At 42.3% G+C, this 13,917-nt stretch overlaps 1 protein-coding gene across 1 annotated transcript in view; it reads right to left on the reverse strand.

The window, feature by feature from the left end:
• Nucleotides 1-1,128: 1,128 nt before the first annotated feature.
• CACNA2D3 (calcium voltage-gated channel auxiliary subunit alpha2delta 3) overlaps nt 1,129-13,917 on the reverse strand; it is a 1,102,401-nt gene continuing 1,089,612 nt past the window's right edge. Inside the window, exons 36-38 of the mRNA XM_060238809.1 lie at nt 5,785-5,902; nt 5,035-5,112; nt 1,129-1,548 (exon numbers count right to left, since the gene is read on the reverse strand). Of these exons, the coding sequence (XP_060094792.1) occupies nt 1,456-1,548; nt 5,035-5,112; nt 5,785-5,902 (289 nt within the window). The 3' untranslated portion in view covers nt 1,129-1,455. The remainder of the gene's footprint in view (nt 1,549-5,034; nt 5,113-5,784; nt 5,903-13,917) is intronic.

Consider the following 13,917-nt stretch of genomic DNA (forward strand, 5'->3'; position numbering starts at 1 on the left):
GTCATAGTGACTAAAAGGAACTTACATATACAGAGGCAGTAAATCTCTGCATAGCAGTGTTGGGAGGTAACATCAAGGGAAGGCTTCAGCCTTTAAAACCCTTTTGTTGTTATTGTCTTCCAAGGAAACTAATTAGCCACTGTGTGAAAAAGTATAAAGGTAAAGGTAGTTCCCTGTGCAAGCACCAGTCATTTCTGACTCTGGGGTGACATTGTATCACGACGTTTTCACGGCAAACTTTTTATGGGGTGGTTTGCCATTTCCTTCCCCCGTTTCCCAAGCGATCCAGCAGGCTCTACATATGTTCTTAAACTGGGATTAAACAAAAGTTTATTTCACTGACTACTTCATGGCTAGATTCAGGCCTTGAATTCAGCAGGAGCTCACAGGAGCACAGCTCCTGAACCTTTCTGAGGGTTCCCCCTCCTCCTCCTCACCTACCTTGTTTGGTGTAGTGGTTAAGTGTGAGGACTCTTATCTGGGAGAACCGGGTTTGATTCCCCACTCCTCCACTTGCACCTGCTGGAATGGCCTTGGGTCAGCCATAGCTCTGGCAGAGGTTGTCCTTGAAAGGGCAGCTGCTGTGAGAGCCCTCTCCAGCCCCACCTACCTCACAGGGTGTCTGTTGTGGGGGAGGAAGGTAAAGGAGATTGTGAGCCGCTCTGAGACTCTTCGGAGTGGAGGGCGGGATATAAATCCAATATCATCATCATCTTGTCCATTGAATAGTAGGTGCAGCTGCATAACAATCCCAGGATTAGGAGAGTGGGCAGCCAGCCAGCCAGCCAGCCAGCAGGAGCTTTGCCACTCCCTCAGAAGCCCTCATTAACCCCTGGAGAAGCCCGCACCACCCTTTCTCCACTTCTTATGGTGGTGGTTGGCTTGCTGGCCTTTTGACTGGTGGCAGGGAGTAGCCAAGGAGAACCCCAGATGAGCAAAGCCTGCTTGGGCTGGTTGGGTCTCTAGCCAGCCCAAGCAGGCCTCATTCACTCGGGGCTCTCCTTTCTTGTGTCCGGTTGCTTTTGGCTGGTGTGTGTGGGGGTGTGGCATATGCTAATGAGCTCCACCACCTATTTTTATACAACATGACCCCTGGCTAGATTGAAATTAAAAAAAAATAAGAAAATGATGATTTTAATATACTTTATTGAAAAAGTACACCATTTTAAATTTTTTTCAATGAGACAAAGCAGAAAGTAATGATGGTCTGTTTCTATCTACTTGAAGTCCTGTTCTTGATGAACTGTGACTACCGCATAGCAAATCCATTTTTGCATGACACATAAAAGAAAAGATGATTTTTACATCATTTGGAGAGTTTATATCATCCCACTGTTTAAAATCATGAAATGCTGATGTTTTGACTATATTCCATGTTTCCTAAGTTGCACCATTTCTCAGTTCACAGTTTATCCATGTATTTTAGCATGCCAAGTGATCGCTCATCAGTCAATGTCACCTTGAGAAAATTGTCAAAAACAGAGGAAGCACAACAAGAGCAGGTTTAGCACTCAGGCCTAAAACTCCACCACATTCTCTGGCATTCTCCTAATTTTGGGAGGGGAAAAAAACAAGATAAAAAAGATGTGTCATATTTCAGTCATTCATGATAATCTCAACACATACACAGAGTAAATATTTGACACAATGCAATATACCATACAAATGGAGTTCTAAAAATAAAAATCACAACTGAAGTTTCACGGATACAATGCAGGGTTGCCAACTCTGGGCTGGAAAATTTCTGGAGATTCTGAGGTAGAGCCAGGGAAGGACAGGATTTGGGGATGGGAGTTACCTCAGCAGGGCTTTTTTTGCAGCAGGGACTCCTTTGCATATTAGGCCATACACCCTTTATGTAGCCAATCCCCTAGGAGCTTACAGGGCTCTTAGTACAGGGCCTACTGTCAAGAATTAATTTTTATTTTTTTTTAATCAATAGACTTTATTTTATTGCATCTAATCCAATACAAGGGGAGCATAGGAAACAGACGGTTTTCGCACACAGCATACCTCGCAGTCACAATCCTGTTCCCTCCACAGCGACTGGTCGGATTTCCCACCATCTGCGCCGAAGTTACAGGAAGTGCCGCAGCTTTTGCGTAGCAAATGTAAACCGCTAAAACCCAGTTTACGTTTGCTATGCAAAAGCCGCGACACTTTCTGTAACTCCGGCGCAGATGGTGGGAAATCTGACAGCTGCTGCGGAGGGAACAGGATTGTGACTGCGAGGTAAACTATGTGCGAAAATGGTAATAGAGAACATAGGGAAAATAAATAACAGAAATATAAATCTAACATACAAGAATCCAATTTAGATCATTGGATGCATATAACAAACCATTTACAAAAACAATACATAATATGCTAGGTATTAAGAATTAAGAAAAAGCTTACAATTCATTCCATTAGGCAAAAAGGAAATATTCCCAAAGAATTCCAAAACCGGGGCCCAAAGCAAATCATAATCTATAGCCAAATCAGTATATATAGACAGGGTCTACTGTAAGTTCTAGGAGGATTGGCTACACCAGAGGGGCATGGCCTAATATGCAAACAAGTTCCTGCTACAAAAAAGCCCTGGACCTCAGCAAGCTATAATATCATGGAGTTCACCTTTCAAAGTAGCCATTTTCTACAGAGGAACTAGGGGATGGAGGGACTTACCAGGAGAGGGAGGGAGCCCAGGCAACATCACCAGCAATGTGGCAAAGTTACTTCTGGCATGGACCAGAAGTGACATCACCATGATCTGCCATTGCGATGATACTTTGATATTTGGGCAAAACTCTATGGTAAAAAATGGCTTCTACCACAGGGGTTTTGCCTAAATGCCAGAGTGTCACCTGGATATCCCCAGTGCGATCACTTCCTGTGTGCAATAGAAGTGATGTCACCACATTGCCAGTGATGTCGCCTGAGCCTTCTGGGGTGGGGCCTGGTGGGGACCCCTGCCTCCACTCGGGGGGCTGGCAACCCTAAGAGGAACTGAATCTGAAGATAAGTTGCAATTCCAAAGGATCTCCATCTCCCACCTGAAAGTTGGCAAGCCTAAGTGTAATATAGTGCTTTTTGCATAACTGGGACCCTACAAGCCAAACACAGCCCACTATTCACGCTGAAAGACTAACAAGGGCATGACAACTCTCTCCCTAAGCCCCCCCCCCCCCCAATTTATTATCATTTTAAAAACAACAAATCAAAACACAAGACAAAAGTTTATTAATAAAAGAAATAACAGCATTTTTTTTAAAAAAAAATAGAGAAAAAACACAGGCTTGTGAAGTCTATAAACATGCCTGTTGACCTGCCCTCTGTTTAATGGGTAATGAGTTGTACAAGCCAGAAGTAGCAAATAGAGTACAATGCTTGACTTGAACTTGTGACTTCTAGGACATGGATCCGACCCCCACCCCCTTAGATTACTTACTGTCTTTCAGTATCAGCTGTAAAATGGAATATTAATCTACTTATGCAGGGATATTGTAAGGATAGGAGGGAGAAACATTAGGAAACACTTTGTATATTAAAATAGTTATATTATTACTAAGTAATGAAATAATTACAACTAAGTAATGAAATAATTTTGAAAAAAACCCTCTAAGTTTGACCCCACACCCTTCCCCAATTCCACAGTGTAGTTTGCTACAAAACCAATAATATTTAACATTTTTTAAAAGTCTCCGGAGAAAATTAATAAATGGGCAATTCTTGTTCTTAAAAAACACCCTTATAACACTTCAAGTCAGATGAATTAATTCTATTACAGTGGTTTAAAGAAAGGATCCAGAGAACAGAACTTACTCTATACATAATATTGAAATAATTCACATTCAGTTTTAAAACACCAAAGTACATTATATTTTGGAGGCATAACAATAACACCCCCCAAAGCAGTGATGGGCAAACTTCCTTGCAATTGGCTCACTTTCTCCAATCCTTTTTTTGAAGCTGTATTTTTTTAAGCACTTTCTGAGAAACAACAGGAAGATCAAGCTGATCGACAGGGGTCTATAAATGAGGGGTAGGCAAAGGTTGCAGCAGCACTGCCCCTTCCAACCACCCAGGACCCAAGCAGATGAAAGAGGCAGTGTGGCCTTGCTCCATGGCTTCCTCCCCTGCAAGGCCACACCACCTCTTTCATCTGTCCGGGTCTCAGGCTAGTGAAAGGGGTGGCAGGGCTGTCTCACTCTAAGAAGAATTGCAGATGTATATCTCACACTTCTCTTTGTATCAGAGACTCAGGGTGGCTTACCATCTCCTATATCAGGGGTGGCCAACAGTAGTTCTCCAGATGTTTTTTGCCTACAACTCCCATCAGCCCCAGCCATTGGCCATGCTGGCTGGGGCTGTTGTGGTGTCCTATATCTTCTCCCACCACAACAGACACCCTGTGAGGCTGGTGGGGCTGAGAGGGCTCTCACAGCAGCTGCCTTTTCAAGGACAACCTCTGTGAGAGCTATGGCTAACCCAAGACCATTCCAGCAGGTGCAAGTGGAGGAGTAGGGTATCAAACCCGGTTCTCCCAAATAAGAGTCCGCACACTTAACCACTACACCAAACTGTCTCTCAGTGGCTCTCAGAGTGAGGCTGCACTGCTTCTTTTGTCTGCCCGGGTCCCAGGCAAGAGGAAGGGGTGGCGGGGCTGCTCTGCCTCACTCCGAGGCTGCCTCCCCTTACAAAAGGAAGCAGCTTCAGAGCAAGGCTATGCTGCCTGTTTCATCTGCCTAGGTCCAGGGCAGGTAAAAGGGGCAGCGCGGTGCCTCTGTCTTGCAGACCGGTTGCTAACAGGTCATGGACTGGTACTGGTCCATAGCCCAGGGATTGGAGACCCCTGCCCTAGAAGCTAGGACCCAATTTTGGGAGGACTCAGAAAATAATATCTTGCTGTTTTCCACCCTCACTTTTAGTTCTGAATGTAGGTACTATCATCACTATTTCAGGGCTGACTGATTATAGTCACATTGTCATCTGTGTATACTCAAGTATATAATGGCTTTTAGTACATTTTTACTTTGTAAAACAAAATCTTACCTCAGGATGGAATCCATGGCAAGACTCTGGACGTCTTCTAATTTTGTGAGATTTTAAGCGCTCACATTTTAAGGATTCGTTATGTTCACAGAAGTTAAGGATGGGTTTTAGAATTAGGGATCTGTCAAGTTCTAAGTGATCAAAATTCTAGTGCTATCCTTAGTCCACCCAACCCTCTGACTGGGAATCATCATTTGAACATATTATACAAGCACTAACAGAAAACATAGCTTCAGATGTAAGCAAGTCAAATTGCCCCGAGTTTAAATATAACCCTTATAGTGCTCTGCTATTAAAACATTATTTCCTGTGATGATGACTAGGGAAAGTAAAATTAACCTCATCAAATAAATTTGATATATTAAATAAGGGAAATGTATAATTTGGTATCCACAATGAACATGCTGTATTTGATGACCTTGATCAGGCAGAAAATTAACAAACCCATGATGCTAAATATTACCCAGCTTACTAAAACATATTCACATTCTTGTTAAGAAATTGTTGTTGTTGTTACTACATTTATTAGACATCTTTCTCTCTTGCAGAACTCAATGCAGCTTACAACATAAATAAAACAATTATAAGACACAATTAAATTAAATTAAATCAAAACAATTATAAGACACAATAAAACAATATAAATAAAAATATAAATAAAAAACAATGATAAAATCCATAAAATGTCACAATTCAAAAACTCTGATTAGGAAACATTAATGCCCCAACCATTGCCTTTTTGCAGTAAAGGATATACCTTATTTCTATTGGCTCCATGGTAATTGGTGGAAAAGATTCACAGTTGCACTCATTACTTACTACTACCATGAAGAGATTGCTGTTTTGAATTTGCTGGATAACAAAGGACCTGTAAATATAAGAGTTCAATAAGTAACTGAAATATCAGTCCAATCCAGAGTATCACAACAGCAGCGGTAGTGGTGCCTAGCTGTTGTGGTCTTTCAGAAGGCTGGTATAAAAGCAAAGTCATATGAGGTTATTTCTTAGATATCATTAGATTACTAGATGTTGTTTTCCCTCCCAGTGGTAATCATATGCACACCTGGCATAACAGATTCCTCTACATCTGAACATGGGTTGCAATTATGAGATTCTCTGCCTATTGAATGACACTAATTTGTCGTGTAATAAAGTAAGCTTTGGCCTGCAAAAGCTCATATCACAATTAATCAGGCAATGAGCATAAACCTGCCATTGTCAAGCACATTTTCATTTCATTTATTCCTATGGGAATGATTTCAAGCATGTGTTTAACTCCCCCATTGAAATCAATAGGACTTTAAAGTGCTTAACTTTGGCTGCATCATTCTCTGAGTTTCTAAGCATTCTGACAGAGCTTCCCTTAAAATGTTAAAGCCACATTCATGCTTGATGCTAACAACTATTTTCATCTAGAAAGTGTCATTTGTTGTTATTGTTAACACAATAAAAGAGGGAAGAGAATATTTTAAAACTGTGTGTATACTTTAAATCCATGGAGATTTTTCATTCAATTCATAGAACACTATTACCGTTTTCGCACACAGCTTACCTCGCAGTCACAATCCTGTTCCCTCCGCAGTGTCCAGTCAGATTTCCCACCATCTGCGCCGAAATTACAGGAAGTTCCATGGCTTCTGTGTAGCAAACGTAAACTGCTAAAACCCAGTTTACGTTTGCTATGCAAAAACCGTGGCACTTCCTGTAACTCCAGCGCAGATGGTGGGAAATCCGACAGACGCTGTGGAGGGAACAGGATTGTGACTGCGAGGTAAGCTATGTGCGAAAACAGTCATTATGTATTAAAAAATGAAGAGCTGTGAACATGGTTCATTGTAGTAGAGAAATGACATCCAAAAGCAAAAAGTAGTCTTCGCTCCATTAGAGAGGAGGCTCTCTTGCAGACCTTGGGAGCTATCCCAATGAGGCATATCCTAGTGTTCTCCTATTCGCTCTCAGGCGTAATGTGGTCTACTCCTGTGCTAATCTTTACATCAGCTCGATATAACGTGCTGTGACATGTAATGCCACTGAATCCAGAATAGATGTTTTCAGTTTAGTGGTCTGGCAGAAACAGATGAAGTTAAATGAGGACTTGCACATGTGTAGATGTAGACAAAAGCATATTTCCACTCAGACGTCTCTACTTAAAATACATATTGTCTTACTAAGAAAACTCTCTGCTTTTTCCAAAAATCACAGAAAATTGGAGGGGGGCACAAAGGAGGGGAGAGAGGCTGGAGCCTTTGAACCAGCGCTGGGAAAGAAACAACTGGGAAGTCTGCAATTAAAATATCACCAGCAGAAAGATTAAATGCTTCTCGGTATTCCTTACTTACTGAACCTCCATTAAAATTACACTTTCTAAGATCTGTAGTATGTTATATTTATGACAATAAACAAAATGAGCATTTGCAGTGTAACATACAGGGGTTGAACTTCCTAAAGGAACCTACAAAACAGCTGGACCATGTAGCAAAGCTGACATCACTGTAATGGAGCATCTGTGGCTTTGTGGATTTGTATGTGGGAGAGATGGGGCCAATAAAAGGAAAGGAGGAAAATTCTTTAACAGAAAATAACTGCTAAATTTTATATATGATTATATCTCAGAAAGGCATAAATATAGTCTATCCCAAGGGGAGTAAAATGCAATTCCAGTCTATCCATTTCAGGAACTGAAATAACCCAGTCCTATGCATTGTAGAATACTTCATAATGATTATACTTGTAGAATTAGGTCACAAGAACTCTGAAATAAGATATTCTGTAGTGTTGACACAGTTACTGTTTTCCTAAATTGCTCATGCTTTTTGAAGACAGTAATTGTGGTGGGGGAGGAGGAGAGAGAAGGAAAGGGCAGTCATTTGAGGTCTTTTATTGTGTGGACTGCCCCACATTTGGAAACCACCCAGGGACACTCGAAGGAGGGGAAAACAAAGGAAATGGAAATGGAAATAAATTGATAGGTTGACATGCGGTCTCTCGTGTAGCCATTCCACGGGGATATTGTAGCGACCTTTCACAATTACATATTCAATCTATACCTTGATTTCACTTAGAGTACTGGAACCAAGAAGTCTACATCTACAAAGCAATTCTTAGAAGCAACTTTCTACTTTTTAAAAAGGATTTATAGGGAACCTGTCCCCTTGTGGGGGAATGCCGTGCCATTTTCAGTACGGCTTACTCTTAGGCAAATGTGCATACAAATTGTTCTTTTCCATGTCTAAACCTGAGCTCATACCTATAAATCTGAGCCAGCAGTTAAGTTTTAAAAAGTACTGTGGACATAAAATATTAGCTGGAATACACTGACCTGTTGCTTATCCAAAATGACAGAATATTTAATATACAAATCTATGTGAAATCCCTTGGCTTCATCAAGAACAGATACAGTGATTATTCACATCAAGCATCTATCCTTTTGCCAGTTCTTCTTTCAGCTCATGAAGAAACAAATTATATTGTGGAGAGTCAACTCAATATAAGAAAGAAGGTTAAAAAAAGACCTGACAATCATAACATGAAACATCTTGTTCTGTGATCCCATCCCTACACCTTTCCAGTTGTATAGAATTGCACCTTGATTTTAATAGGCTAGACTGAAGCAGCTCCACATAGAATTGCACTTCTCTAAAATGCATTTTAGAACTAAAATAATGTCACCGTAATAATAGCACCTCACCTCTTTCCCCTGTGAATTTGTTTCTTGCATCTCTCATTCTGTCCCCCAAGCTGCTATCCAGGCTTCAGGCAGTATGCATTCTGAGGTCAGCTAAACCTTCCTTGGCTGCAGATGATCCCAGTCAGCAGTCTAGTGCTAGACACCAGAATGACTGTGATTCCCAAGAAGTGGTCTGGCAGATCGTTAGCGGAGGAGTTGAATCCTCTTCATTTTCTCAGGGCCAACCCTTTCTACTCGGACACAGCCTTTCTTATACACTATACAGAGACCACACACAGATCTCATACTCTCCACAAACAGAAGGTTATAGAAAATGTAGCTAAAACCCTCAGATGTTCTACACTGTTCAGTAAGTTTACATGCATACATCATGTAACAAAACACTGTGCAGTTTCCCAGTCCCTGTAGGCTGATCATGAAATGAAGCTGTAAAGATAAATGTCTGTCTGCTCACAAGCACTGGGTCATAAGCACAGGATTAGGTTGTCACTGTCAGATGAGGATGAAAGATGTGGCTAGAGCAAATCTCAGTCAGTAATCTCCAATGTGCAATTTGTCAAAGAAATTTATGTGCCCTTTCTGCTTAGCAGAACAGCAGGTCACGGTGCCTCTGAGTATATATTATTCAGAAGTATGCAGTGGGTTCCCATTCAATTACACTGACTTCAAACAGTTATGATACCTGGGACTATCTTGTGAGAAATGCCATATGCTTTCTGATCTAAATTATTTCTTTTGAAAATGTACTTCTCTACTTTACAGCCTGCCTTTCTCACTGAGACTCAAGATGGATTGCAAAACAGAAAAACAGTGCAATTGGAAAGCATATGACATCCAACAAACAATGCAATAGGACTAAGACTAAAAAAAAAAAAATAGAAAACAATTAAACAAAAAGGCATATGAGATAAAAACAGAGTTAAAATACATTCAAAATATAAAAGCAGCAATTAAACCATCAGTCAGGAAGGAAGGATCATTGAGGGAAAGTCAAATGAAACAGAGTTAAAATACATTCAAAATATAAAAGCAGCAATTAAACCATCAGTCAGGAAGGAAGGATCATTGAGGGAAAGTCAAATGAAACAAAAACTTCTTCACATGCTGGTGGAACATGTCAACAGAAGGCAACAAACAGATGAATCTCCTTGAGGAGAGAGTTCCAGAGCTTTGGTGCCATTACTGAGATGTCTTTCTTTCAGACTGCTACCCACCTAGTCTCAAAAGCTGGAGACACCTGAAGTTGGGCCTCTGAAGGGAACCATAATGGTTAGGGTGGTTCATAAGGGAGTAGGCAATCCTTCAGGCTTTGAAGGTGATCCATTCATTCCACAGGTCACCAGCTCAGTGAATTGTGCCCAGAAACAAATCCACTATAGATGGATCAGGAGTGATATGTGTAACCCTGAAAGCAGCCTTGAGCAGGAGGAGCCATGTTTTTGAGTCACCTTCGTGACTTCACAGGCAATACACTTGTCTGAGGTTGTGGAAGGGAAGCCATGTTGGATATTAAAACTGAGAAACTGATACCATGCCACAGGCAACAGAAAAGCTGACTCACAGGGAAGTGGCTACATCCGATGAGGAGTGGGATAGACACTCCCTTGACAATAGTTCTATTATTTGGTTTTCAAAATTCAAGCCATAATTGACAATCCAGATTTCCAGATCATCCGAGAATCTGCCTTACAATGCAGAATTCCCTGGAAAACTAATGACCAGTGAGGCTAAGCATTTTTTTAATCAGGCTTGCCACTCTGATAAGAAAAGGCCATCGAGCTTTGCTTAGTCCTTTGTTACACTAGTCTGAACAGGTATTCTGGGCAGATATTTCCTCATACGTTTGAACATGGTTAATCATACCTGTATTTAGAATTTTTTTCCTAACTTCTGCTCCACTGAAATTCAAACCTTCCAGTAAGATTCAAAGTTTCTAACTGGAATGCCAACTTGTCACAGCAAAAACACTGGCCCCTTCTCAATACAACCAAAGGTGCACAGAAGCCATCTTTCAGCCCCCAAATCTTTGTAGCTGGTTTCTGCAATCTACCTGTTACCCCAGTCTCATGGTTGGTCTAACTCCTTGCTGAAATCACTGAGTCAAACATGGTCTACAACATGGAATGCAACTTAGGCTCCCAACATTCTGGATCCCTCCTTTTCTCTCCTGATTTCTTTGCCATCTAGGACAGGTATATCTTTGCTCCGGCACTTTGCTCCTTTCTGCTATTTAGGCCCTCACATCTGGAAGTCTGGGCAACTCTGTCCCAACAGATTCCACTTCTCCTCTGTCCTATTCCCCATTTTCACCATGTTTATACCTGTAAAGTAGAGGTAGATCCTGCACCAAAATTGGCTTAACTCTGGGCAATTTGTTGTGGTTGTTATATTGTTTGTCTATGCTTTGGTTTAGTATGTGCTTGTATGTGCTTAGATAAGTCTCCATTCCCTACTACTATTGTACCAATAAACTCCAAAAATCCTTTAAAAACTTTAACATCAGGTCTCTTTCATCTTTTTCCTACTGAAAACTTGCAACTCTCTGCTAACTCTTTAGGTTTAAAATCCTGGTTTTCCACTCCCTGAAAGATGGATTCCCATTGCAGCCTGAACACATGTTCACATGTTTGTGGGGTATGTCAACATATTGTCCCTGGCTGCACCATTCTGTACCAACTGAAGTTGCAAAACACTTCTCAGAGGCCACCCTATACAGAGCACATTGAAATAATAAAATCTATATGTTACCAGGTCATGCGTCACAGCAACCAGACCTTTCTGCCCAGGAAAGACTGCAGCTGGCTAACCAGTGGAAGTTGGTAAAAGGCACTCCTGGCCACATATACCAGCTACCACCAATGGTGGATCTGGGTCCAAGAGCACCAGGGGCTACAGACCTATTCTTTCAAGGGGAGTGCAACCATTTCGGAATGGGTGACAACTTAAATCTTGGGTCAGACCTTCTGCCCACCAGTAGCACTTCCACATTGTCAGTATTATTCTTCAGTTTATAGCCCACATCCGCTCCAAAACTGTTTCCAGGCACCAACTCAGGGTTTCTACAGGCTCCCTTGGATAAGTTGGATGCATGAAATAGAGATGAGGGTCAGCCACATATTGGTGACAGCCCAGATCTCCTGAAGACCTCACCCAGGAGCTTTGTGTAGATGTTAAAGACCTTATTTACTTATTTAGTAAGTTAAGGTAAAAGACTATAGAGGACAAGGTAGAATCTTGTGGGACCCTACAGGCCAAAAACCAAGGAGCCAAGCAGCAGTTCTCCAGCACCATCTTCTGAAACCAACCCTTTAGGCAGAACCAAAACCATGGCAGAATGGTGCTTCCCAATCTCAGCTCAGATAGGTTGTCCAGAAGGATACCATGATCAATGGTATCAAAAGCCACTGGGAGGTCCAGGAGAATAATAGAATCATAGAGTCGGGCAGGACCTCCAGGGTCATCTAGTCCATTCTCCTGCACAATGCAGGAAATTCACTAATAATAATAATAATAATAATAATAATAATAATAATTTTATTTTTATATCCCGCCCTCCCCCGCCACGGCAGGCTCAGGGCGGCTCACAAGACATGGTATATACCATGATTACAATAAAATACAATCATTACTATAAAAGACAGTTAAAATATAGTTAAATTACATTCATAAATTAAGTTAAATAAAACAGTTAAAACCATTATAGATTATCAATTAAGGTGCTACAGTTCAATATATGTATAGGATGGCTAGATGTCATTACCCGGATTCCATCTTAAAAGCAAGTTGAAAGAGGACAGTTTTGCAAGCCCTGCGAAACTGATTTAGATCTTGCAGGGCTCGCACCTCCTCTGGTTGTTGTTTCCACCACTGGGGAGCCATTGGAGGAGAGCTGTCCCAGAGACACCTACTTAATTGTGGGGTCCTCAGGGGGCAGTTCTCTCCCCAATGTTGTTTAACATCTACATGCGCCCCCTTGCCCAGATTGCCCGGAGGTATGGGCTGGGTTGCCACCAGTACGCTAATGACACCCAGCTCTATCTATTGATGGACGGCCGGACTGACGATGTCCCTATAAATCTGGACCAGGTGCTGCAAGCTGTGGCGGGTTGGCTCAGGCTGAGTGGGCTAAAGCTGAATCCAGCGAAGACTGAGATCCTTTGCATAGGTCGCGGCGGGCCAGGAGGGGAGATCCCCCTACCAACCTTTGATGGTGCGTCACTGATACCAGTGTGCAGGGTCAAGAGCTTGGGAGTGCTACTGGAGCCTTCCTTGACAATGGAGGCCCAGATAGCTGCCACTGCTAAATTCACCTTTTTCCACCTTAGGAGGGCGAGGCACTTGGCCCCCTTCTTGGAATGCAGTGACCTGGCAACTGTGATCCATGCAACCCCCACTCAGGCAGCGACATCGACTCCGCTCGTCATCCGACCGTCCGCCGCCTCGGCCACCTTGCAATCTGCACTGCCACCTCGGCCACTTCTGCATCCGTGGCAGGCCCCACTCACGATTCGGTGATGAAACCAAGCTCCGTCTGCACTCCAACACTCCACAGGACCCTCCAGTGCCTCACCTCCCTCTTCAAAATGAGGGGTTAGCTTGTCCAGATTTTACGTTGATCGTAGAAGTGGCTAATGAACAGGTAAGAGCCCAGTTTTCAGGAGCTCTAGCACCTGAGCTCCTTCCTCGTCGCCATCTTGGAATGTATACCTCCCCCACACTCCCAGTGACACCTGTTCCATGCCCAGAAGATGGCAAAAAACTACAGGAAGCCAAACTGGCTTCCTGACCACAAAGTGGAGATCAGAATTTCTCTGGGCACATAAGAAGGGGCCATGAAAACTAAGCACTGATGCAACCCTTCCTGCCCTCCCTCTTATGACCTTCCTAGATTAACCAACACTGTATTGCTGCCAGATGACCATCTAGCCTCTGTTTAAAAACCTCCAAAGAAGGAGAGCCCACCACCTCCTGAGGAAGCCCGCTGAGAAACTGTTGTCAGAAAGTTCTTCCTAATGTTTAATTGGAAACTTTTTTGAATTCATTTTCAACCCATTGGTTCTGGTCTGAAATTCTGGCAACAGAAAAAACTCCACACCAGCTTCTATATGACAGCCCTTCAAGTAGTTGAAGATGGTGATCATATCACCTCTCAGTCGTCTCCTCTCCAGCTGAACATGCTTAGCTCCTTCAACCTT

This window comes from Heteronotia binoei, chromosome 5 (assembly GCF_032191835.1).
Source record: "Heteronotia binoei isolate CCM8104 ecotype False Entrance Well chromosome 5, APGP_CSIRO_Hbin_v1, whole genome shotgun sequence".
In the NCBI taxonomy this organism is placed as follows: Eukaryota; Metazoa; Chordata; class Lepidosauria; order Squamata; family Gekkonidae; genus Heteronotia; species Heteronotia binoei.